The 27,411-nt window shown below is 43.4% G+C and overlaps 1 protein-coding gene across 1 annotated transcript in view; it reads right to left on the bottom strand.

Moving 5' to 3' along the window:
* Positions 1–3,024: 3,024 nt before the first annotated feature.
* Positions 3,025–27,411, bottom strand: part of WDR62 (WD repeat domain 62) — a 36,894-nt gene continuing 12,507 nt past the window's right edge. Inside the window, exons 11-29 of the mRNA XM_034792960.1 lie at positions 27,256–27,347; positions 26,523–26,648; positions 25,017–25,084; positions 24,540–24,661; positions 22,669–22,744; positions 19,656–19,767; positions 18,520–18,583; positions 17,639–17,761; positions 16,666–16,799; positions 16,256–16,308; positions 14,944–15,147; positions 14,303–14,454; positions 12,392–12,516; positions 11,956–12,114; positions 10,063–10,189; positions 9,037–9,148; positions 7,360–7,426; positions 6,225–6,310; positions 3,025–3,734 (exon numbers count right to left, since the gene is read on the bottom strand). Coding sequence (XP_034648851.1) covers positions 3,468–3,734; positions 6,225–6,310; positions 7,360–7,426; positions 9,037–9,148; positions 10,063–10,189; positions 11,956–12,114; positions 12,392–12,516; positions 14,303–14,454; positions 14,944–15,147; positions 16,256–16,308; positions 16,666–16,799; positions 17,639–17,761; positions 18,520–18,583; positions 19,656–19,767; positions 22,669–22,744; positions 24,540–24,661; positions 25,017–25,084; positions 26,523–26,648; positions 27,256–27,347 — 2,269 coding nt within the window. The 3' untranslated portion in view covers positions 3,025–3,467. The remainder of the gene's footprint in view (positions 3,735–6,224; positions 6,311–7,359; positions 7,427–9,036; positions 9,149–10,062; positions 10,190–11,955; positions 12,115–12,391; positions 12,517–14,302; positions 14,455–14,943; positions 15,148–16,255; positions 16,309–16,665; positions 16,800–17,638; positions 17,762–18,519; positions 18,584–19,655; positions 19,768–22,668; positions 22,745–24,539; positions 24,662–25,016; positions 25,085–26,522; positions 26,649–27,255; positions 27,348–27,411) is intronic.

The following is a 27,411-nucleotide window of genomic DNA, read 5'->3' as shown; positions in this document are numbered from 1 at the left end:
CAAGGAATTTAAGGGGTGGGGATGACGATTGGTCACCTGAGGGCAGGGCAGTCGAGTTCAAACCAATGACCAGAGAGGTGAGAACAGGCATTGTGGGACACCTCCCGGAGGCCAATCGCAGCGCTGTAATCGACCAGGGTGTCTACACTGGCACCGCGGCGCTGTACCCCCGGCGCAGAAAGCTCTACGCCTCTCGCTGGGGTGTTGTTTTTTAAACAGCACTGCAACTGTGCAGTTTCTGCGCACTAAGTGGCTTGGCAGTGTGCACACCTCAGGAATTACAACACGGAAAGCTACTCTACCGCGCAGAAACTTGCCAGTGTAGACAAGCCCTTTGGTTACAGCGCAAGCTCTCTGAGGCAGAGTCGGCCTCTTTTTAGAAAGAGCAGTGAGATCGGCCCTGGGTCCAAACACAAGTGGTTAGGTTGGATAGAGGAATCCATGGGTTCAGACTAGATGATCATTATGGTTCCTTCTGGCTTGGAAATCTACAAATCCAAGGCACTTCCAACACCGTTCCGGTCAGATTTGCAGGAGTGAAACAAAGCTAAGAGGTCACCCTAGTTAGCCGTTCAGACACAGCCAGGAGAACACCAGCTGATCTCTTCTCTTGGGATGTTTGTTAGTCAAATAAAGGGCAAATGCATAAAATCAAACTGCTCGCAAAGCTGTCCATGGAAACCGGTTTATTCAAATCAAAGCACCAAGCAAAACCGTGGCAGAGGGATATGAAAATGTGGGTCTGTTTAAAAGAGATTTATTTACTTTGGTATCAATTAAGTGTCCAAGGAGCATTGGCTAGTGAACCCAAGAAGCGAACAGATCCCATCCAGTCTACCCTTTGGCTAGTGTAACAAGAACTTGGCTTACCTCTAATAGCAATTTCATCTGTAGGCCTCAAAGCACTTCATAAAAGTTGGCAACTATTCTGCAGAGAAGCAAACTGAGGCAGAAGGCGGAGGGGAAAGAGGACTTTCCAAGGATCAAGTGGCAAAGCCAGGAATATAATTCATGTCTCCTGGTTCCCAATCCAGTGCATCATCCCCTAGACCATATTGCCTCCCAGGAAAGGCATTGTTCTGTACAGTGTGTCATCCAGTCTAGGTTTTAACTGCGCCAAGCTCTGGGCTTTCTACATCATTCCCTTAGGAATGTTCCACCAGCCAGGAGCTCTCACGCTGGAGCCTTGATTCCGTAGCCACTCCGGTGCTCAAAAGGTTGTGTATAAGGTTCAGCTTTGAGCAAGACTTTGTCTACATAGCCAGTTCTCTACCACTATAGTTATACAGGTCTAGTTACACCAGTTTAATGCCCTGTATACACAACTTTTATTCTGGAATAGCGGCGGCTTTTTTCCAATCTAGTTTAACCCCCTTCACAAGCAACATAACAGGCACGAATTTTGGAATAGCAGCGACCACACAGGCAGTTATACCAGTACGGTAGCCGTATAATTACGCCAGTAAATTTCCCCACGTAGACAAGCCCTCACTTGCATTGCACAGAGCCCAGGGCGTTCCCCTAGGACTGACAAAGGGCAGGCTTGAAAGGAAGTAGGGGTTATTTATAGCTCCTCTTCACGTTTGGAGACTAGAGCGAGGCAGCCCGAGCGCTGCACACGTTTCTCATTTGGTAATTAAACCCCTCCACACCCACTTCTCTTCATGTCCTCTTGTGCGGCTCAGAACCCTCCGTGGTGTTGCTAGTCTCATCTTTCATTCTTCTCTCCCTGCTAATCTAACATTGGCCTCCTCTCTGGCCCATGGGGGAAACAAGAGCCTTCTCGTCCGTAGCTCCTGCCGTCTGGAACAGCTTCCTTGTGCCTCTACCCCCCCGCCATTTTCCATCTCGTTTCAAATCCCAGTCTTTGTGCAAGAGGTAATTCCTTTGTCTCCGGTTTTCCCTGCTAGACCTCGTCTGGTAAACGGAACTCCCATTTTCCCATCTTCTGATGGCTATTGCCCTCGCCAAAATCTCTCTGCCATCCTCTGGCCTTTCCCCCATTATCTTCCTGGAACCCGACACGCTGATCTCTGCCAGCCTTTGTAGAATACCATCCTGAGCTCCAATTCACGGCTTCCTTACTCTCTCCTCCCAGCCCCGTGTTGTTGGCCCTTTCCAAACAGCTGATCAGTTTGGTTGGTTCTAGTCCCTTTTCGGTTCCAGCACTTAACATCAAGTCAGTTTCTGGCCATATTCCCGCCTAGCCTCCTTCCTTCAAGTGCATTTGCTCACCTCCCCCATTCCACTCCCCACCTGGTGCCGGTCTGATCTGACAGCGCTCAGAGTATGCCTGCCTCCCGCTGCACAGTGCCTCAGCTCACTGATATACACAGCTTGTATACTCAAGCCTTGGCTGCCTGTAACCATTACAAATCCCACAGCCAAGGTAAGGGTTGAAGCTCCATTTAGCAGTAGGACAAGCGGAGCATGGGCAGTGACCGGCACCACTTCCCTAACCTCTCTTTCGGGAGCTCTGGGGTTCTAGAGTCTTAACTCTGCCACTGACCCGCTGTATTGCTTTAGGCAAGTCACTGCCTCTCTGTGCCTCAGTCTCCTCCTCTAAAATGGGGAGACTTTTGGTCTTCTGGGTGACCTTGACAGTCTCCTCCCCTCCCTGGGCCTCAGTTTCCCTGTTTGCCAAATGGAGATAATGATACTGACCTCTGTAAAGCATTTGAGCTCTCGGTGTGAAGAGTGCTATATTAAAAGCATAGTAGATAATCATTAGGCTACTGGGCAGTCTTCAGATGGGTTTCCTGTCATGGTCAACGTAGGCGGGATTTGAACCAGCCGACTAGAGGTGAAAGGCTCAGTTATCCCATTACCAGTCTTCCAAAGCCATCAAATCATGAGTTTCCCCAAAGCGAACCCTTAGAGCAGACCAGGACGCTGGGACGCGAGCCCCGAGACAACAGCAGCGTTGAAATTCTCCGGCGGTGCCACGCAAGGGTCAGAGAAGATATTCGAATGATGGCCCCTTTAAAATCTATTCAATCTATGAAGCACTAGGAGGACCATTCCTTCAAATAAAACACATTTATTTTAAAGACTTCTCGAAAGTGGCAGGGATCTAAAAAAAACCAAAACACACTTGTGCCGAAGCAGCTTACAACACACCAACCTAAAATACAGTTCCAAAACAGATCGACGGCGCCTCAATCCTCTCCCCTTGTTTCCGCTGTAACAGTCTGAGCGCTTTCTTCCGAAAAGGCCGTTTGTTAGGCTACTGCTTAGGACCGTGTTTGCGGAGGCCATTAAAAATACAATTTACACACACAATAAAACAAAAAACCAACAACAACAGCAACAAAAAAACCAGTGCAGAAGACAACCGTTCACACGCATATTATGTAAAAGGTCTGACTCCGCAGGAGTCACATGTGGGGCCTTGATTTAATTTGTGTTCTCTCAAGCTCTGCATCGCAATAAAATATACCCTTGGCAGATCTACTGGCCGGGGTCACTCAAGCCACTTCTGGTTTAATAGAGTCATCAAGTTTTTTCTGGACCATTCTCACCAGCGATTCGGAGTAATGTTTCAAGAGATAAAGCGTCTCGTTGTCATGCAGGCGCTTGAGCTGAGGGGACGGACTGTCCGTAGCCGTTGCGACGTCAGCGTTGTTTTTGACCGCTCTGGAATCCAGTTCAGTTTTCATCCAGCTGAAAGTGCTGGCAAGCATGGTTTTTATCTGGAGGAGCTCTTCCTCCGTGGATTCCTTGCATGAGGTCACCTATGGAGAGAGAGCTTTAAGGAATTGGACAGTACACTTATGGAAGGACTAAGAACCAAGTAAGCTGTTTGAGTCCGGATCAGATCTATAGCCGCCTGTTTAGTGGATTTTTTGTCAACATAGGGTCAGTTTCGTCATTAAGCTCCTAGATTATTGACGTAATCTTACATTTTATGCTGTACTTAATCTTAGGTTTAAAAGGATCCCAAAGAGCAACACAAGCTGGTGTGCAAACTATACCATATGGCTGCACACAGCCCCAAGGCCTAGAAAACACTTCAGGCCTGGCTCTGCCACCCTACTTCTTCAGTGGACTTGTGCAAGTCACAACCTCCGTATCTCAGTTTCCCCTCAGAGCGACACTCGTGCCTACCTCTCAGAAGCATTCAGATCAGTACTTGTGAAGCACTTGGACAAGGCGCTGCTGTTTAAGTGCTCCATGTTAATACGCATTTTCAGCCCTGGGGGGTGGAACCCAGCTGTTTTACAAGGCACAGGAATGCCACGCCAACCCCTGCGAAGACCTTTTCCAGCTGATGATGCAGATGGAATCCAGGTCAGCAGAGAGTGAGCGCTCAGGATGGAATTTTCCTCAGCCAGCTCCGAGCGCCACAGATGAAAGGCACTGATCCCACTAAGTCTGACATTCTACCTCTGACACAGCCTGGGGGCACATACCCCGGCTGAATTGTGTGCTATTTCAGGCATACTCCTTTCAACACAGCAGCAATGACACTCCCATCCTCTAGGCCAGGGACTACAGGCATTCAGAAACACATCAAGCACGCGCACACACCCATCCCCCTCCTCTCTCCCGTTAATGCGCAAGTTCCTTCTTTCCCCATCCCGCGACGCGCACAGGCGTATTGGGAAAAGGGCCTAGCATTTATAGAAATGGAAGGCTGCAAGGGACCTCGAGAAGTCATCAAGTCCATCTCCCAGGGCTGAGGCAGGACCAAGTACACCTAGACCGGCCCTGACAGGTGTTTGTCTAACCTGCTCTTAAAAACCTCCACTGACGGGGATCCCACAACCTCCCTTGGACGCCTGTTCCGGAGCTTCACTCCCCGGAGAGTTAGAAAGTTTGTCCTGATCCCACCTCAATCTCCCTTGCTGCAGATTAACCCATTTTGCTCCTTGTCCTACCTACAGAGGACATGGAGAACAACTGATCACTATCCTCTTTAGAACAGCCATTAACATATTGGACGACTGTTCTCCGTTTTCTTTTCTCAAGACTAAACAGGCCCAGTTTTTAATCTTTCCTCATAGGTCAGGTTTGCTAAACCCTTTCTTATTTTTCTTGCTCTCCTCTGGACTCTCTCCAGTTTGTCCGCATTTTTCCTAAAGCGCGACAGCCAGAATTGGACAGAGCACTCCACCTGAGGCCTCACCAGTGTCAAGCAAGGCAGGACAATTAGCTCCCACCTTTCCCAGACCCGTACCTCCCATGTGGTGTTTTGTATCTTCATAATGCTATTAAGGAAGTCTCGGCACCTCTGTGCTATGAAAATTATCCCAGTTTATAGCTAGTGAAGGACAGAAAGGTTAAGAACCAAGGGCCAGATTTACAAAGGGATTTAGGCACCTAAAAGATGCAGATAGGGGCCTAGTGGGGTTTACAAAATGCCTAAGCAGGTTAGGTACTTAATTCCTATTGGAAGTCAAAGGTATTTAGGTGCCTAACCGCTGCTTTCACCCCCAACAGAGAGCTATGCACCCATGTATGCACCTTCCCTACCGTGCACCCACCCATTGAAATCAATGGGCGGAAGATGGCTAGAATACCTTTCAAAATTTGGTCCTAAATCGCCAAATATACGCATCTCTCTGATTCAGGTGCGCAAGTGCCAGAAGAGCATGCACGTGTCAGAGGGTGTGTGTGTGTGGGTGTGTTTACAATTCACAAGCTTACACACAGTGGAGGGATTTGAAAATTTCAGCTCAGTTACTTGCCCAAAATGACATCACGTCAGTTTCAGAGCTGGGATTGAAACAAGAATTTAGCACCAGCACCTACTTCTGTAGTTACTCTACTACAACTGGACATCTCTAGTAGGCACGATGGCACCATACATGGACCATTTAGGGGACAGAGTACCCCACATCGGTCTACTATAGGGTTCTTTACATTGTCCTCTGAAGCATCTGGCCCTGGCCACTACAGGATACAGGACTAGGTGGACCCAGTATGGCCACTCCTATGACAATCTGTTATGGCAGGCCCAGTCTAGATGAATCACATTGTAAAGTAACCTAAGCAGGATCAGTGGGCAACAGTTAAAGACCACTCCTTGACGGTGTTCCTCTATGCTAATCTAGACATCATTAACAAATAGCTTGCAGCCATTTTGATGATAAACATCACGGTGAGTTTCAAAGGCCAGTAATTCCAACAATAGGTAGGGCTCCTAGCAAGGATGTTGGAATTTGTTATTCCTTCCCCGGGTGTGATAACATCCCATGCTTTCAGTTTATCCCACACTGTACCTTGTCATAAAGCTGCAACGTTTCCTGGAACGCAGTGCACAAAGGCTGCAGGTTCATTTCAAAACTTCTGATGAGGATCTGGGTTTCTAAGAATAAAAAGATTTACTGGGTTTGGACATGCAGTTTCCACATCTGGAGCTTTCCTAGACAAACGTCATCAAGTGCTGCAAAATTCAGCTGTCATCTTCCATTATTTTAGCCAGCGACTTTCTTTAAATGATGGTGCTAAACCTTTCCAAGAAGACGAGTATAAAACGTGAAGTCTCCTCTAATCATTCTTGCAGATTTAGTGACAAGTTTTTGGCTCTTCAAGGGCAACTTAGAACCTTTCCTTCTCTTCACAAAGTCAGAAAGATGACATCAGAATAATCTCAGTCTAGTAAACCAATTACAGCTAGAGCAGATTAAGTCATGGGAGAGTTTACGCAGAAGGCAGAGAGAGAGTTCAAGGCTAAAGTGTCACAGAATTCATTAGTGGAGGAACAGTCCCATTTACATTGCTGATCACCTTAAAACTTTTACTTCAAGGGCTCTCTCTGTCTGGTGCTGGGACAAGCAAAGCTACTATGAATTAACAAGGGAGGCAAAGAAAGGTCTTTCTGAAGAGAAGAGAGCAAACAATGCCACCTTGTGGAAGTCAGGAGGAAAGGCGAGAGCTACTACAAAAAGAACAGGAATACTTGTGGAATCACTCCTGTTCTTTTTGCGGATACAGACTAGCCCGGCTGCTACTCTGAAACCTGTCAAGAGCTACTCCAGCAACTCTGAAGATTCAAAGTGCGGTGCGCATGCCATTCCTGCGTATTATGGACATCACTGTCACGAAAGTTAAACCAAAGACAAGCGCAATGTTTTCAGAAGCTTCTAAGTGACTTAGGAGGCTAAGTCCCATTGATTTTGAAAATGGAATTTAGGTGATTTTGAAAATTGTACCCAAGCTTTTTCAGACCTATATTGCTAAATTCCGACAGACAAAAGGCACTAAATCATGTTTCTAGCCCCCCCCCCCCCTTTTTTTTTTTTTAAAGCCAGCTGTATACTTGTGGGAACAAATGTGAAGCATGCTTGGGTCATTTTCCATGTTTTTCCCTTCCCCAAATGAAGGATCTCATCTTGCAATTAATCAGCATCTTACCTGAGGGATTGCATGCCTTGGAGTCTGTTTTTTCCACCACCTCAAGGGGCTTTTCTTCCAATGGTTTCTTAAAAAAAATATACACAGAAAAGTAGGAAAATAAACCCATATAACAAAGATCCTAGTTTGGCTACAGTGTGTTACGAAAGTTTGAAATGATCCTCTAAGGTGGAATTTTCAAAAGAACTCCAGTCCCATTGATTTTCAAATGGGATTTATGCATCTACATTACCTACTTTAATAAATCACACTCTTCGTTTTCATTTCCTCTCAATAAGACATACACTATATGTTTCCTATATCCTGGTTTTCATACTGCAGTAGCCATTGTGCTGTGTTACACAGAAGAAGAACACAGAGGAAACCAGTATTTATTAGACACAGGCATTACAATCTTAACAGAATACCGAGGTGGACTTAAAATGACAAATTCATGAAAATAATGTTTTCCCTCCACTTCCAACACTCATAGTAACCGTTCTGTGTTTTCCCCGCTAAGAGCGAATAACATTGCTAGAACAGGAAGCAAGCGAACAATGAAAATCCTGCTGTATTGTAGCTGATGATCTATCACCATAGGTCCCGAGAGCCTCATAATCTTGAATTGTGAAAGTGAATCTGTAATTGACTCAGTTTACATGTCAAACGGTGATTTTCTTAACAGGTGGCGTCACAAATGCCACTGAGCATCTGAAAACCCAGCGGTGCCCTTTTTACTTTGGGTATCATCCCTGGCAATACAGATCCTCCAATCAGAGACTAGCTGGTGTATCTGGGGTACTTATATTTCCCACAGTATCTCGATGCCTCACTGCTTTTTTATTTTTATTCTCACAGCATCCCCGAGAGGCAGAACGGGGCTATTATCCCCGTTTGCAGAGACGGGGAACTGAGGCCCAGAGAGGCTAAGACCCAGGTTCTCAAAAGGTATTTGAGCTCAATGGAAGTTAGGAACCTAAATACCGATGAGGATCTGGGCCTGAGTGACTTGCCCAGAGTCACACAAAATGTCTGCAGAGGATCAGGAATTGAACCCAGGCCCTAACCACAGGACTGTCCATCTCTAGTTCATTTAATGCCATCACCTCTGGGGGAGGGGAGGAGAACGTGTGTGTGTGTGTGGGGGAGAAAGATAACTAGAGCCCTGGGTAAATCCCATTTTCACAGAAGGCATGGCCCCCAAATGCCCCCAAACCGTGATCTTTTAAGTTGTTTGTGTTTGTTTGGTTGGGTTTTTTTGTTTGTTTTTTAAAAGGAGAATGTCTGCCAAAAGGCTTTCATACAAAAAATTATCCTAACTAGTCAATTTCAAGAATGGAATGAATTTTTACAAGTAATATTGAGACTAACCTTGAAATTGACTACATTTACTTGAAAGGTTTATTCTGTGCAAACTATGTAAAATTCAATACTTTGCCATTTATGCGGTTATGAATTTTCTAAAAATTGTGAGTTACACAGGGCCCTAGACCAAGAAACAATGAACCATGTTATTAATTGTTTATTGCTTTGAAGATTGAAGATATCCCATCTGGTCAGTGTAATTTGTGGTCAAACAGTTTCTAGGATTGGAGTTAAAAACACACCCTTTGTCACACTTCCGTCACTTGTAATAAGACGCAGCGTCTCATTCAGTATTCTGTATCAGGAAGGGTTCTCTTTGGAAGATGAACATACCTCTGAATTCTTGGCCTCACGAGATAATTTACTCTCTTCCTTAACTTGGTTTATTGCATCTGTAGTACTTTGCGATTGCTGACGTGCTCTTGGAAGAAAGGCAGCGGCAAGCCTGGATGTAAATATACATGAATCTGAATCAGGTTTGATGGATCAGTTAAAGTTGTGTACCAAGCAACCTTTATGATAGACAAGGAGCTTTACCACGAAAGTCCTGAAATTACCAGCCAAGAGACAAGACAGTTGTCAGTTTACAGACATTAGATTATTGTGGGCAGTGTTGTAGCTGTTTGTGTCCCAGGTTGGTTGTTGGACAAGGAGGATGAGGTAATAACTTTTATTAGAACACTTCTACAGAGCTCTTCTTTAGGTCCTTTAAAGACCTGAATCTAATACTTTAGGTTAGTCCTCTCTGTTCCCAAGTAAAATATTAGAGTTGTAGTTGAGTTTCCAAAAAGATTAGACCCTCCCAGAGTCCATACGTTCTACTTTCTAGAGCGAAGATGCTCAACTTGCATTTTAAAGCTTGAAATGAAACCTCTTCAATGGAATGCCCACAAGCAGCTGCCTTATCGACTTAGGTGCTTCTGAAAAACCCTGCGCTAACAGAGTTAAATGATTAAGTTGCACTGGAAGTCAAGGAGATTCAAACTATGTAATTGCTTAGGTACTTTAGAAACCCCCACCTTTAAATCACTGTCACTATCTTTTATCCAGCTGTCTTGGACTAGAAGAACTAGTGTACACAGTTAGGAGCTGGAGTCGTACCAATGAACAGTACCACTTTCTGAGAACTCAAATGACAGACAAAAAGGGAATTAAAATAAAAAATAAGTGATCCAGTATGCATGGCACTTTACAGCCAAGACAGTCTCTGCACCAAGTATCTTGCTGTCTTTAGTTATTTCAGATACTACGGTGATTGATGCTCTATAAACAGGATAGATTGAGACAGACTGGTGAGTGAAAGGGAGAAATAACCATATGAAAAGATGTATTTGGACCCAGGAAACATGCTGCAGCTACCTGCTGTTCTTCTGGCAGCGTGAGAGAAATCTTGCAGAAATACTCAAACGTGGATTCAAGAACAGGTTTTTTTCGTCATCCGCCTCTTCAGGTGGCTTCAAATCTTTTAAGCAGCCATCAAACTTTTCTGTGTTTAAAGGAGAGAGAAACATCCTATCAGAACTGTGTTCTGATTCCCTAGTCCCACTGCTCTATAATCACAGACCAATAATGAAAAAGTTCAAGAAGGGGAAAAAAAAAAGTGTTTATTAGGGTAGTGCCCAGGGACCAAGTGAGAACAGGGCCCAATTGTGCTACGTGCTATACCAGGGATCAGCAACCTTTGGCTGGCGGGCCAGGCTGGTTTGTTTACCTGCAGCGTCCGCAGATTCGGACGATTGCAGCTCCCATTGGCCGCGGTTCGAATGGGGGCTGTGGGAAGCGGTGGACAGCACATCCCTTGTCCCACGCTGCTTCCCGCAGGCCCCACTGGGCTGGAACAGCGAACCGTGGTCAGTGGGAGCTGCGATCGGCCGAACCTGCGGACGCTGCAGGTAAACAAATCAGCCCGGCCCGCCAGCAGATTTCCCTGATGGGCCGTGTGCCAAAGGTTGCCGATCCCTGTGCTATACAGTAGTAGACAGATCCAGCTCCAAAGAGCTTACAGTCCAGCAGACTAGACGCCCACAAGGTAGGGGAAAGGATAGAATATTCAGGCAGAGTGACATATAGGGATAATTATATTGACCACCTTTGTAAAGTGCTTTGAGATCAGAGATTGAAAAGTGCTACATCAGAGCTAGGAATTTATTCTTATCTGATTTCAAATACAGACTCAGAGTATAAAAACCAAGACAGGCCATAGTCTTTGTGCCTCAAGAGAGAGAATCGTGTGCAATCTGCCTGGGTTCTGAAGTGAACGACACTTTAAGCCTCAGTACTGTGTATGTATTCAGTATCTGGAATGCACACTAATAAAGGCAAATAGAAGAGCTTCACGTACATGAAGCAATTTCAAAGGTTGCTGCCAGAAGTGAAGCTCCTTGAAATACCCCCAAGAAAGCCAACAAGCTGTTAGACTGTGGTAATAATTATGTCTTTGAGCCATACAGGACAGTTGTATTGGCTTTGAGATGAAAAAGACAAGATCTTTGAAATCAAATGCAAAAGTCTCACTGACTTCAATGGGAGGGGCTGATCCTTCTATACAAACAATTCCAGATAAGATGTAAAATGGGTGTGAATTTACCACACTACATAGATTTTTGACATGCAGTAATTATGATTGAGACACATGGGTACAGAAACATTACATACGGTTATGCTGAAAGGTGCTAATGGCTTGGCTCCAAAGACAATCACAGACTTGCTAAAGCCAATGGGTGAGCCAAGCACTCTTTCACACTCAAGGGAGAAATCAAGCCTCTTCAGGTAGTTTAAAACACAGCTGCTGCCTTGGGCAGTGATCCCTCATTACCCATAGGCCACATAGCAGCACAGTGCTGAGCTGTGTGGACGGAGGGGTTTTCCTGGCTGCAGACACAGGCTAGGAGACTGGTTGTAAGCTGCAGGATGGGTGTAGAAGGCAGAGAGCCAGAGGAAGAAGATAGTAGAGTGACCGTGAAAGGAAGCAGAGGGACAGGGCTCCTTGTCCATAGAGCCCACTAGAAGGGCAGATGTGGGATTTCTGAGAGAAGAAACGTTTGATTCTACTATGTGCAGGGAAACAGGACGCTCTGGACAGTGTCCTGTACGTAACCAAGACCACACAAGCATATACCTGATTTGTATCATCAATTTCTCATCTTAATGAAGACAACCCTACAAAGCCCCGAATTTTGGTGAACCACTGCGGCCAAAGGGGCAACCATATATGGTGTTATTTTCATAGTTTATTTGGTACTTAAGCGGTACCTTCAGCCTGGGCATCTGCCAAGGTCTCAAAATGATGTTTCAGGTACTTCTCTTGTTCTGGGGTTTGGGGTAAAGAACCGTCTCTCTGGAAGTTTCCATCCAAATCAGTGGTTTCTATTTCCACGTCCAAGTCTCCATCTGAGCCCACGGAGTCCTCATCTAGCATTACATTACACCGATCAGAAAGAAAAAAAAGAGTTAAAGAGGAGAGGCAAAAGGAAATGATAGTGGTGTCTGGCATATGTTAGGTTTTCTATTAATAAAGTCACACCCAGCTTAAACAGCTTTTCTGAATACTTTTAAATACTTCAAAAACGGCCATGGATATACAACTCCATACAAGTAGAGATTTTTAAGCCCCAACCCGCTGCTTAATCACCCTTCCATCTTTTAATATGATAAAGGCTGGTTATGCTGTTGTATTTTCAAACCTTACCCTCCTGTTGACGATCAAAAGCAGAGGTTTCAGAATCCAGAGATGTGACGAGGCAGCCTTTGTCTTTCCCATTTTTGACTTCCTTCTGATAAAGGGGCTGAAGATGGAGCTCCTTCACATATTTACTTGAAAACGAAAGGAAAAAAAGAAAAAGCAGGGTGATGCATTAAGAATTCTCACAATTTTTCAAAGCACTGTTAAAGCATTGGGTTTTTTATGATACACTGGGAGAGTCAATAACTCAGGCACAGAGGGTTGTTCATCTGTAGGCAACTAGATTTGAATCCAATCCATGTCAGCAGTGTTCAGCCATCACATAGTAAGTTTTGATCTACATTATATGACTTGGAAATTCCAGTCTGGCTTTTCACGGGTGGATAACACTGAGTGGGGGGGGGGGGAAAATCCCACCATCACAATTATTCTAGCTCAAAGGCTCAGCAGGAAGGATCAGGACTGAGGCCCAGATTCTCAAAAGTTATCTAAGCTCCTAACTTCCATTGATTTCAGTGGAAGCTAGGAGCCAAAATACCTCTGAGAATCTGGGCCTGCTGCTTCTTGAGGCTAAAATACTTTTTCCATTCGGAGAGGTATTCCCCACATCAGGGTATTAGCAACAAGAGCGAATGAACTTTTAGAAGTTACACTGAAAAAAGTTAGTTTTGAAATTCTGTTTGAGAGTCTCAGAATAGCCACATCATAAATAAGCATGTTTGGATGGTAGAATATCTAGTGATTTTATTTGTCATCTCTTTTTCCATTAACAATCAAGAACCATTACTTAAACCTAGCAGATACTTTGGAACTGACACCCTCAGGCGAGAAGCTTTCTGGGCCATCTGAGAAACCAAGGGCTGGATATTAACCAGGCAAGTAGGACAGGAGGAAAATAGCAGGAGGACAGGAAAGAGAAGAGTAACAAGCAGCAATTACGGATAAGTAGTTTTATCTTGTCTTCTCTTCACCAGATCTAGAGACAGACATACGAGGCTAATAAGCTGAACAGATTTGCAGAAGGAGCTCAGAAAACCCGAGGAACTCAACACTGCAACCAGTTCTACAGGAAAGTTAGCTGCCGGGTGGTGAAGGAGGCAAGCACTACCTCATGAAGGAAGGGAAAAGCCACGTCCCAACTATCATGCGGCTGACCCATCACTTTAAGTGGAGCATCACTTGCTCACGGCATGAATGGGGGACAGGGAGCAATAAAGGATATAAACCCAAGTTTGCCCAGTTGGTTTGCCAGAAGGTGGGAATGGGCGACAGGGGAAGGATCACTTGATGATTCCCTGTTCTGTTCATTCCTTCTGAAGCACCTGGCATTGGCCACTGTCAGAAGACCGGATACTGGGCTAGATGGACCTTTGGTCTGACCCAGCATGGCCGTTCTTGTTTTTCCAATCAGTTGTTTGGATTGCTTTCTGACCTAACTAGGGCCTTCCAGTGAAATTATTTTGCAACATAAATAGCCTTCTATTGTCCTTTGTCTATAGCTTAGCATTGCAACCTCACAACAAAGACATGGTGATTCACCAGGGAGGTGGCTAGACAAGTGGCTATATGGAAAGCACTAAAGCAGACACTTCCCAGTTTCTGACCCCTAGCCGCAAACGTCCTTTTTCCACCATAGGAAACGTTAAACTAGTCTGTCTTGCAGTTATTATCGGAACACCTGACATGGACCAAGACCCCATTGTGCCAGGTGCTGTACAGAGAATTGCCAGTACTTCGGGGAAATTAATTCTAGATCACACAAGTTACTCAGCCCAATAAGACCTATGAACTGCTAAGACTAACATATGAATGAATACCTTGATACAGCTCTACAAATAGTTTTAATTTGGCACAAAGGAAGGGAGGGCTAATATGTAGATACATGCCAATTTAATCTTATTGCATAGCAACACTAACCTTTCTGCCTCTAGAGACCGGTCTCCGGTCTGTGTATCATATATGCTGTTTCCACTAGTTTCAAGAGATTCCGGCTCCTGATTTGTTTCGTCCTCTGAGAAGAGATCCGAGCGTTTGAAGTCCTCAATGACATTGCTAGGGGAATTCTCAGTCTGTAAGAAATACAAAGCTTCATTTCTTCTTAAAACACAAAGGTTCTCAAGCTACGCGTTGGCTTGCAGACCTTAAGGGTATGTCGTGTCTACGCTACAATCAGAGGCGTGATTGCAGCTCGCATTGGCATACCTGTGTTAGCTTTAATCTAGCTAGCGCAACTGAAAAATAGCAATGAAGATGACATGGACCCCAGCTCAGGCTAGGAACGTGAATATGTATCCAGAGTTCCAGGCGGGCTGCAATCACATCTCTGACTGTACTACACTGACCGCCCTGAGGCTAAGTAGACGTACTCGGAGATGGCTGGATGTGGTTCTTTACACGAGGTAGGGTAGGTACAAGTGCCCAGGAATCATATTTCTTGATAAACAGCAAGTGCAATAAACGAGGGATATTGACAGAAATGAAATTTATTCTGAACAAAGGGACTTTGGTTCTCTTAAAAGAATAAAAAGAGGACAGTCTTAACTATAAGGATCACTAACCTCCAAGAGTAGTTGGTCCAGATTCTTCGGCTCGAGTTCAGTGTCACCCAGGAAGTCATTTTTTATTGGGGTAAAGTAACTAATCTCGGTGTCTAAAAGGGTTTTAATTGGCTCTTTGTCAGCACATTCCGCCCATCGTCCTTGGGGCTGGTAATTCACCCTTGGGTTAAATGTCATGCTGTCCGAATTTTCTGCCTCTCCCAGCTAGAGAAAGAAAGTTTTCCGCGGTTTTAAAGCACTGTGTGTAGTTTCTATGGATTAAATGCAATTGCAATCATTTTTTCAGTGCTCAGTGAAGTAATGAAATGAGTAGACTTAAAATATTTTAAGGACAAAAACAAATGTGTTTGAGAGGGAGAAAAATCACTGTTTTACTTAGCCGCCAAGACATCAGTTTGAGATCGGAGGGTTACGCATTTGGAGAACTGCAGTTAGTAAATTAAACGGTAAGCCATTTTGCTGACGTTTCTAACAGAAAAGCCCATACTGATTGGTGACTGACGTTTTACTAATAGAAGAAATGCACTTTCTGAATGCAGATGGCCTGTCTTGATCTGGGGGAGAATATCCAGAAACCGTTCAAATCAATGGAAGAAGAGAAAGTTTGGGATGACCCCCTTTTATAACTCTGGTTTATTATGTCAAATCCATGGCCACTGTATGAGCGTTTACCCCTGCCCCATGGTCAAACGGTTTTACAATGATTTTAGAACCCTCAACTCAAAATGGGCACCTACAGAGGCAGTTTAATGATGAAGGCTCCTTAAAACATCTCATATGCCCTGTACTTTTTAAATCATTTTTGTAATTAAATGAGGGAAGCAAAGGACAACAGCTTTCTTTTTAAGTGCCCAATTGTATCTCCAAGAATTGTTTAGAATCTTGTCAAATGCCTCACCTTTCATGAAACTCATGTTAGATTCTATGAATCTTTATTCCTGCCCCTCTCATGGGTATATTTAAGGCAAGGGAGAGAAACGTGGCCAGCAATTTGTTGCTATTATTGTCAGATGAGGGACATGTGGAGAACAATACCAACCAGCTCGTAGATTGAGATCTTCTGATGAAAAACACTAAGAGCTGCATAATCTTTAATGTATTTATCACCACAACATCCCAGTGCTATTGTCCCCATTGTATAACTGGAGAACTGAGGCCCAGAGAGGCTAAGTGACTTGCCCAAACTTACACAGGAAGTCTGTGGCAGAGCAGGGAAATGAACCCAGGTCGCAGACTAGTTCCCCAGCCATTGCATCATCCTCTCTCCCAAATAAATCCCTTTAATACAGCTACATAATAATGCCCAGCTTACCAGTCTCTTTGCCCACATAGGTAGCTTGCCATTAGTTAGTATGCAGATAGGATCTGAAAAACAAAACCAAGTGACTGTTGAGATGAGCAATACAGTTTATGCTGGGAAGCACTGACTGCAATGGAATGCGCTGAAGGGCGTGGGACCTTGTGATTTCTAGTCCTGCGTGTAAAGGATCAGTGGCCAGCCAACAACGTCTGTGTTTTAACCACAGGAACATGCTCCCACTCTACTGAAGTTTAAAAGACTCCTTGACCACCTAAAATATTTTCTATTCCCCTCTCCCCCCTCTGTGATTCCCCAACAAATTTCCAAAAGGCTCAGGGTGCACAAGCAGGAGAGTGCAAAAGACAGTAAGTTTACACAAACAAACATCACAACGGATTGACACACTAAGCTGGAGCGCATGCCTGTGTCAAAATCTTCTTTGGCTGGAGTCTGCAGAGAGGACTCTTCTTCCCTCTCCTCGTCAGTATCGTAGTCGGTCGGCTCTTCTGCCTTCTGGGACATCCTTCCACTTGGCACAGCAACATACGTCTCCCGCCTGAGGAACATTGTAAGTGTACAACCGTTACCCGCATCCTCGCTCCACTCTGCCTTACTTGTTACTCACGCACATGTCCTACGTTAGAAAGTTCCGGATTAAGGTAACAGAGACGGCAGTGGCCACTATCCCCAGCGGAAGTTCAGGTTACCAGCCCAAATACCGTTAGGCAGTGCAGCATACATTTGGCCAACCATTGGGCTGAAGCTGTAGTTCCCCATGTGGGCCAATAGATGCCGCCATGGAGCCCAGCGTCGGGCAGACACAGAACAGGTCTTCCCCCGTCTGGCTGCTTCCCCTGCTCCATTGGAGCAAGGAAGAAAGAGTGGGCAGTCATGGCATCATCATGGCTGCAGCAAGCGGTGGGGAGGTGATGATGGCTGATGAGTGGGGACAGATGGCAAGGGAGCCTCAATACCAGCCCCAGGCTCCTCCAACTCTCCCAGATGCCCCAACACTCACTCAACTCCAGTGACCCACTCCCCCAGCACCCATGCCCCTACCTGACCACACCCAGTTATCCCTAGGCAGGGCTCAGACCCCCCAATTAACCCAGACACCCACTTGCACCCCTCCTCCCCCGAGATATCTTCCCACCACTACCTGCCAAGTTTTGTGCAGCTCCTTCTCCTACCCCCAACCACTGCTTGGGGAAGGGTGTATTAACCATAAAACTTAGCTTTATGGTCATCTGCGAATTATTCAAATATCCAGGTTCGCTCACTGCATAATTGGCATAGAAGGTCAAACATGGAGCTGCCGAAAACTTGCAGCTATGAATAAGACCTGCAATAGAATCAAATTACTAACCCGCAGTTAATGAAAGCCCACTTTAATACCTGATTTGATTAGACCAGTTTAATTCCTTGGCTTTCTTCTGCTGTTGTATTTGATTGAGCTCCACTAAGTGCTGTTTCATACAGTTTGTAATCTCGGGGCCAAGGTGCCATATAAACACACAACTGTTGATAAAAAGTTTTGTTTAGGACCTAATAACTTTCAAGCTGAAGAATCCCAAATTGATTTACAAAATCTAATCCTACAAATTACTGAACTCTTCTCAGTTCTGAATAAAGTCTCTAGCCAATGGTCATCAAGTCAATTGAGTGAGCTAGAACCCACCCAGAACGATTTAAAAAAAACCACACGCACCACACACAACCATCCAACACCCTCAACCCAAGCCAGATCTACTCCAAACACCATCATCAAGATACAAACAGAACCAGAAATACCAAGTACCACCTCACCTGTTCATACCATCAGATTCAACTCCAATCTGGTAGACCCAATCCAACTCCCATTGAAGCCAACCCTTAGTTAAAACAGATCTGTAATCTTCCACCGATGATGCTCCATTGACAGTAGCAATGGTGGGAGCCGTAGCATAGACATGGTGCAGTTTTCTAACAACCATCACATTGTCTACATAGTGAATAAAAAAAAAGCCTGTACCCTGGCTACACTGCAGATTCCATCATTGCTACCAGTGATAATGAGTTGTGTATTCTAGGACAAAACTCGTCATGCAAAGCCCCCATTAACTTTGATGGGAGAGAGAGCCTCCTCCCTTCCCTCCCATTCCCCTCCCCCAGGAACGATGGCTTACTGAGTAAATATGTTAAAATATTCATATTTGCCCTACTTTAGTACCTTCCCTTGGAGTATTACAGTCAAAGTAGCGCTGACATAAGCATATTTGGTCAAGGCACACACGTACCTGTCTCCTGAGACTGTGATTAAATGCTTGCAATCATAGGTAAACTTCATCCCAGTTACTATTTCTGTAACATAAGATATTAAGCACTAGTGATCTCTTGTTCAGAAGACAATGAATTTGTGTAGTACTTTTCAGTATTATTCAAGATGACTTTAGGAACAAAATGAGTTTTGGTGAGTAAGGGCATATTCTTGGTTCAATATGAAGTGACTGAAGACACAGCTGATAATTAAGTTACGGGCGTATCCTGATTTGAATTAATTTAATCATATTCCTCTTTTCTCACTGGAATAGTTCTAGTTACGTGACAAGCTACTAGTGATTTCTGATCAAAGTTCTCATTTCCTAAATATTAGCTCTCTGGATCCAAGCAATTCTGGAGGATAGTGTTAAGACAGCATGTAGGTTTTGATATCTTACTGAATATTCTGATTAAAATATTTCTAAAAGCTTTGGAAAAACTTATTGAAAAACACTGGGTTGTGCTTGGAGTTTAAAAATGTTCTAAAATATGCTATTACTGGATGAAATGAACTATGTAACTAGGATTAAAGCTGGTTAAGATAATTTAATGACAGGCATTTACAAAAAAAAAATCACGTCCCTTTTACTACATTTGCTACTGAGGGCAGGTCTTCACTACGGGGGGGGGGGTCGATTTAAGATACGCAAATTCAGCTACGCGAATAGCATAGCTGAATTCGACGTATCGCAGCCGACTTACCCCGCTGTAGGGACGGCGGCAAAATCGACCTCTGCAGCTTCCCGTCAACAGCGCTTACTCCCACCTCCGCTGGTGGAGTAAAAGCATCGATTCGGGGATCGATTGTCGCGTCCCAACGAGACGCGATAAATCGATCCCCGAGAGGTCGATTTCTACCCGCCGATTCAGGCGGGTAGTGTAGACCTAGCCTAACTATGCTTTATAGTTTACTGATTGTTTAGAACACACAGGATTATTCCTGGTAAAGTTTCACCTGAGGAATTGCTGGCTAGGATAATGCTTTGGGGAAATCTTTAATAACTTAGAAGTTTTCAATTCACAGGTGAAATGAGTAGTGGAAGAGACAAGCGCTAAATTCTAGATTAAGTGTTGTTGAGATAAGCAAATGTAATGATAAAATGGAAAAGCGCACCAGAATGGCCAAACATTTTTGCAACGCACTCGCCGGAATGGAAGTCAATGACCGAAATACTCTTATCGGAGCAACTGGTTGCTAGAAAAGTTCCCGAGGGATCCAGCTGTACCTGCAGAAACGAGAGATTTCAAATAAATCCTCTTATGAGAAACTGCATATCCTCCTTCCAAAGCCTACAGAGCACAGGGTAGTTACCTGTAACTACTGTGCCCAGATAATTTCAACCACAAATTATGGAGTTATACATATTGACCGTTGTGGGAGCATTAGAAACTGTTGAACTGGTAGATTTCCAGTCAGCTCTGTCATGCCCAGAGTTCTATTTTTTTTTTAAACGAGTAGACATGTTGCCTTGGAGGGATTAATCCTCCAAAAGGTTGGAAGAAACAGCTATCAGATTGTTCCGGAGCAGATTCAGGTTTCAGAACAGAGTAGACGCTCTGGGGAACCTACCAAGAGGTTGGATTTCTGAGAAAATAGGACAACTGAATGGATAAACAGAACTCTCAAGATGGGAGCTGGACTGAGATTTCCTGTGGAAGAACCGATCAAACATGCACAATACACCAGTGCCGACTCAAAAACAGAACAAAAAGAAACGCTGACAATTGGCAAGTCTAAAGCCATCGTATGGATGGCTCTCTTGTCCCTACCACAGCAAAAACATCTCAAAGAGCGCAGCTCTTGACAGCCCACATTCAGCCATTGCTGACAGAGTTGGCAATGCCGTATCAGGGATAAAGTTACAAGGTCCCTCCCAAGACAGGAGATCTTACTAGCCCTTTCAGAAATAAAGGGAAATTATTAATTGCAGACTTGCAGGATAGACGACTGAAGAACTAAATTATTATACTGATTTTTTTTTTAAATGTTGTGGCTGTGTATTTCAAGAGAGATGTGCAGCGCTTAGTGCTAGATAAATTGAAATAAAACAAAATAGGGAAAAAGTGATCAGCAAGAGATGGACACGTATTATTAGGACACAATGAATGGTTTCATTCGAATGGGTCAGCTAAGGGTCAGGCATTTAAAGCCTTTTACGCAGAACTACTAATGAACGAAGAGGAATATGTAGATCAGCCAAGACTAAGCAAAGAATTACAGAGCTGTAAAGTGTGTCAAAGATGAAAAAGGAAAAGTGCTGATGGATGACAGTGAAATCATTAGGAGGGGGCAGCAGTTTTATGAGAAACTGCTCAATGAACTCAATGTGAAGAAACAGCTGAGGTAAGTATGCGCAAGCAACAGCCTCCCAAGAGCTATCACCACGGTGGAGACTTGGACATCGGCAGTGGGACTGGATTGAGACATTTAAAGCGTTTGACCATGGGGAAGTGGTGACAACGAAGAACTTTTTCAGCTTAATTCTCTGTACTGGAAAAATGCCCGACAAGTGGAGGACGAGCCCATTGGTCCCTGTTTTCAAGCATAAAGAAGTGTGCAAGAATGTAGAAATTGCCAACCCATCAAGTTAATGAGTCACACGATGAAATGGCTGGAAAGAACTATGGAGGAAAGACTTTTGGAGGAGCTGGAGCATCAAGTAAGCCACAACGAATTTGGATTTAGGCCGGGAAAGTCAACAATGGCTGCAGTGTTTGCAGCTCAAATATTGCAGAAGTATAGGGTGAAAAGCAGGGAACTGCACTTCGCGTTTGTGGATTTGCAGAAGGCTTATGACCGAGTTCCTGTAGAATTGTTACAGTGGTGTCTGTGATCGTACAATCTGCCGGAGACATAGGTTCACGCTATTATGGACATGTACAAGGGTAGTACAACAGTTGTGAGAAGCAGCTGTGGTTTCAGTGCGTCACTGACAGCGAGGGTAGATCTAGATCAAGGATCATCAGCCTTAAACCCATTCCTATTTCTGGTTGTAACGGACACCTTGGTGTACGAGATTAAGACAGAAGCTCCGTGGAACATGCTTGTAGCCGATGATGTCATGTTGTGCTGTGAAAATAAATATGAACTGGAAAAAGACCTAGAACTATGAAGGGCTGCATTAGAAGCAAATGTCTTACAAATCAGCTGACAAAAGGCCGAAGAGATGCAATCCTTTGTTCAGAGGGACAACGAGAAGCCAGTAAAACTAGATGGTATAGAATTAAAGTCTGTGCAACAAGTTAAATACCTCAGTTCGGTGTTAAGCCATAATGGGAACGTTAGGATGCTAGCAGCTGCATGACGAGTGCTTGCTGTCAATGGAGGGAGCTGATGGGAATTTATGCGATGAGAATATGCCGAGTAAACTAAAGAGGAAAGCGTATAAGATTGTGCTTAGACGCATGGGTCGGAATGCTGGCCAACGAGGAAGAGAGAAGAACAACTACGTCACACTGCCAAAATGAGAAGGCTCAGGTGAGTGCCAAGTAAGATAAGAGCTGATACCCTTTCAGTGCATAGTCTAGGAGCCATGAGGCAGGTAGCCCCATCATCAAAAAGCTGAGGGAATGTCGACCGAGATTGCATGGTTATGCGAGACAAGGAGATGTGGGATACGTTGGCCAGAGAGTACAAGAGCTAGCAGTCATGGGACAAGGACCAAGAGAAAGACCTAGGAAAAAAAAAAAAAAAAAAGTAGTTCACGTTGCGGAAGGAGGACACGAAGAAAGTGGGTGTCAGCTTGGAAGATGTACTTGACAAGAACATGTGGAGACAAACAGCAACTGACTCCAATTGCCAGGACACGGGAAAAAGGAAGAAGAAATAGTTTCATCCAAACCAGGGGAGCGTTGTGACTCCTGCCTTGCTAACCTGAAATGTGACTAATTCTAGGCAAATTTTGGAAAATTCCCATAGTCCCTTGCAAACACCTATAATATGTTTCACCGGACTGTAAATCTAGAAGCGACGGCGCTGTAATCTCTCTACATCAGATTATGTCTCTTTAGACTTTAGACCTACAACCATGCAATACATAGAACATTATGCTTTAATTTCATATATGCGTACCCATAGCACAATTTTCAACAGAGCACTTTAAAAGCTGCAGCAATTACTTGCTTACCTTTAGTAACGACCCATCATCACCTTGCGATCCTTTGTAGCACCACTTTTGTTTCCCACTGACAGTGTTGTATACTCTGTAAGAAGGTCATTCCTTATTTTAATGGTGTGCAGTAGACAAGTGATTTGGCTCAGTCAAGACTTGCCTTACGTGCGCACAGAACAAACGGAACAGGGTAACTTTGCCAGGTAGTTTTCAAATCAAGAAAGACCTTTATAAAGCACCTGCTTATAAAAGCACAAAGCTGCTAAGCTAAAACGCTTCCGCGGTTTGCCCTAGGGCTTGTACATATTTCTACTTATGTCGGTATAATTTATGTCGCTCATGGGTGTGAATAAGTCGTAAGTTACACCGACCTAAGCACCAGTATGGACAGCGCTATGTTGACGTGAGACCTTCTCCCGCTGACACAGCTACCACCCCTCACGGAGGTGGTTTTATTATGCTGACGGGAGAGCTCTCTTCACCAGACTAATGTAGACTAGCCCCTTGTCTCTGATATCCCAAGCACCTGCAATTCACATTGGGGGAAAAAAAAAAAAAAAAAAAACACACCCAGGTCCTAAATCTCAAGACAATAATGCTGCTTGAACTCATATGCACTTAGCTACATGTGATCTCCCTATAGATGTCACCTTTTGGCAGCCTCACAGAAGCATGTTACCACCCCTCTGCTACAGCTGGACCTTCTGAAAGGGGGAAATCTGTTCGGTTATTAATAATAAATTATTTATTATTATTATAAAAGACTGACTTGAAACTAGAAACTCTGGTTGGGTGCAAGTTCTAGCCCTCTGCACCAAGAAAGTAACTTTGCCAAAATGCCATCAAACTGTTTATAAATGGCAGTTTTAGTTTACATATTCAGGGCATTTTAAAATTGCATTTATTCTCTCGTAAGCTGTTTGAAATTTTTGCTGTACATTGTGCCATGTTTTAGTTCCAAGTCTTCTTAATTATCGCGTAGATTTCAACAGTGCAATAATAAAGTGTGCTAAGCAATTTCTAAACGCAGAGGAAGATAGAACTTGTCTGAGAAAAGTGTATGATGTACAAACAGTTTCTATAATGAGAGTTTACTTCATACCTGGCTTACGGAGAACAACAGACAAGCCAGTAGCATAACAAATAAATAATAAATAAAATAAGTTAATGGAGATATCCCATCTCCTGGAACTGGAAGGGACCTTGAAAGGTCATCATGTCCAGCCCCCTGCCTTCACTAGCAGGACCAAGTACTGATTTTGCCCCAGATCCCTAAATGGCCCCCTCAAGGATTGAACTCACAACCCTGGGTTTAGCAGGCCAATGCTCAAACCACTGAGCTATCCTTCCCCCCCTTAAACTTAAGATAACAAACTTATCTACTGAAAGTGAAACAGACCTTTGGAAAAAAGTATGGGGTAAATATAGTACTCTGATGTTGTGGAAAGTCAGCAATGGGGATTGGACAGGATAGGTTGGTATTTGCCAGTGATTGGTTCCACCAGAACCATTATCTAAAGATGAATTCTTGGAAGAATTGGACATTTACAAATGGTTCAGGTTAACCAGCTTATTAAAACTGCTGCAAGCTTTGTTGTCAAAGATGGGGTCAAAGCATCAGAGGAGGCTAAAGAACCTTGGAGTACCGTTTGTTTGAGGGATTACTGAATAAAGAATTACCATTTCATTAAAAATGGGCACGGCCATTATTAGGGTACTTAAGACTCTGGTGTCTTCTCTGACCTTTGAGTTTCTCGACTCAAAGGCTACCAGACAACCCTTGAGATGTATTCCTGTTATTCAGACATATTGGGGAAAACCTCTCTATTAGGGACAGCGTGTTTTATAGTCTAGCCCACATAAATAAAGCAAATAAAACAGATCACCTGACATTTCTATCTTGGCAGGCAACAGCTACGTATTTCTGTGTGATATCAATATCCATGTCATATAAGGTGGTTTTTTCAGCAACATGATGAGTTCTAATGAAATTAATCCCATCTGCAACCTGCATAAAAAGACGTGCAGATCAGAAAACAAGATTGGAGCACTCTGCTTCTTGTACTAGAACCCTGACTTCTGTCCACAATTTTTCCCCGTCTGTGTTTATGGGTACAATTAAAAAATCCCATATAGAATCTCAGATAATGCCAATAAATCCCTGCTATAGAAACCCTGTAAATCTACAGTGCCTGCAAGAACCTGAAATTAAATCTCAAACTCTAGACAGAGTTTTGATTTTTCAGGGGTAAGTTTATAGTATACAGTGTAACTTCAATTTTGTTAAAGAGAGTACACACCACAGAGAAGACAGTATCTTGCCAGTGATCAGCTGCTATCTACAGAGGGATGCTACAGCTTACCTTCTGTGCACTGCGAAAATAAATACTTTTATCAGCTCCACAGCTTATCATTTGAACTTCTCCATTACCTGAAGGAAAAGGAAAGAAGGAAAAATGAAGTCAGAGTTTAAGGTAGGCATCAAGCCCTAATAAGGATTCATTGCAATACCTCCCTTTGAAGAACCGTAAAGCAAGAAAGCTAAAATTGCACTAAGTAGCGCCTTTTAAAAATTAAACGCTTAAGATCTAAAGGTCAGATCCATAGCGGATATAAATCTGCCTGGCTGTATAAGAGTCAATGAAGCTACTCAGTTTACATCAGATGAGGATTTGGTTCCAAATTTCCATTGACAAATAGAGAGTTATGAGAAAGTGCCAAAGATTGCGTCCCATCTGGGGAAAACAAACATATGGGAAACCACTCTTGCAAACTGGGGTAATTCTTTGTCATTATGAATTAACACTCAATGACAATAACTAGTCCCTGGGTCAGGAAAAGGGTAAGAATAGACTGGTGGTTCGGGAGCTCACTTAAGATGTGAAAGTGCCCATGTTCGAGTCCCTGCTCCAATGACTATTTAACGTATACAAGGTGGAACAGCTTCAGCAGGAGGAACCGAAAAAAGATTTGCCCCAGAACATGCCACAGCCCAGAGGTTAGGACACTCCCCTGCACTGTAGGAATCCAAGTTCAAATCCCTTCTCCACATCAGGCAGAGGAGGGACTGAACCCAGGTCTTCTTCCACATCCCTGGAGGGTGCCTTAGCCTCTGAGCTAAAGGTTATAAGTAGGCTTGGAAAGATGTGATTTTTATGTTGATAAATATTGATTTCACCACACACACACACACACTTTCCATCGATAATAAAAAGTTTACAAACAGGCAAAGTTCTCAAGCAGTGTTTTACTCAGAGTTTGGTTTACGGCTACTTACTTTGTCAACATCATATGTCAAAATATACAGTGTGTATTTTAAATGGTTACAAAGCTTTACCTTTTTGAATCTCAACATCCACTGTAATTAAATAAAAACTGTGTGACCACCCCCATAATTTCCCACAACTGTGAAAATTTAAAAATCAATAAACAGAAAAAAAAATGCTTAAAAATAAACATTGTCAAAATTACAAAAAACAAAAATCGAATGTTACCAAGTCTAGTTATAAAGGAGCGGACTTCACCAGGCACTTTAGAAGTGCCCCCACACCAAAAAAAAAATAAATAAAAATCTATTCACTGATATTTTAATTTTTTGTCTGTGCAAATTTTGGGTTTCGATTTGAGTCAAACTGAATTTCCCCCACACACAATTTTTCTGAACTTCCAGCAAATTGGAAAAAAAAAAAAAAAAAAAAAAAAAGTTATTTGCCCAGCTCTACTGCCAAGCTATGCAATGAGACATCCTTTTAAAGAAAAAATTCAGTTACTTTACAATAGGTTTTTAAGTTCTCTCTTCGCAGCACTAAGACAGATCAATGAAAGTTTAATAGAAACAATAAGTGTTAATATGAAGTCTGGAAACTTACCTGCAAATTTGACAGCTGTTATGGCAGATGAATGATCATCCAGAGTTTGCTCCAATTTATAATTTTTATCTACGTTTAATACATGAATCAGTCGGTCTCTGCTTGCTGAAGCCAGCAGTGCCATCCCTAGAGACATTAAAGGGACATTTGTAAAGGCATGGGGATTTCGGTTTCCTTTAAAAATAAGCAACATTTGTTTGAAGCATCATATTCTGAAAAATTACGATGTAAAAATGGAATCTTCTTACACAAACGATCATGTGTATTCAGACTCAATCTCATTTTACTAAAAAAAAAAAAAAAACCCACACACTTTTTCCAGTAAAATATATTAAAATCTCAGATAAAATATTTAACAGAGCTAATCAACAGAAGGCAGTTTTAGACGAATATTTCTGCTAAACTAAAGTTACACATAGCTTGACAGAGGGTCCTGTGGCACCTTTGAGACTAACAGAAGTATTGGGAGCATAAGCTTTCGTGGGTAAGAACCTCACTTCACTTCTTACCCACGAAAGCTTATGCTCCCAATACTTCTGTTAGTCTCAAAGGTGCCACAGGACCCTCTGTTGCTTTTTACAGATTCAGACTAACACGGCTCCCCCTCTGATACATAGCTTGACGCAGACTGAAGCCAAAGAAACACAAATAATTCTTCAATATATTTTCAGCACCTTCCACGTGTTCAGTTGTGCTTTTGTCATTTTCCTCGAGTTTGTTTTCAAAAACTTACCAGTTTCTGGTTTGGAATACTCCAAGCAGAGAACTTCTGAATCATGAGCTTCCACCTTAACCACTTCCTGCATAAACTGTAACTCATGTATCCTACAATAAAAATGCAACAGTGAAAAGCCAGCAATTTTACCCATTGATGCGGGGAAGGAGGAGC

The sequence above is a fragment of the Trachemys scripta genome, chromosome 16 (assembly GCF_013100865.1).
Source record: "Trachemys scripta elegans isolate TJP31775 chromosome 16, CAS_Tse_1.0, whole genome shotgun sequence".
Taxonomy (NCBI): Eukaryota; Metazoa; Chordata; order Testudines; family Emydidae; genus Trachemys; species Trachemys scripta.
This window is presented reverse-complemented; position numbering and strand designations above follow the sequence as displayed.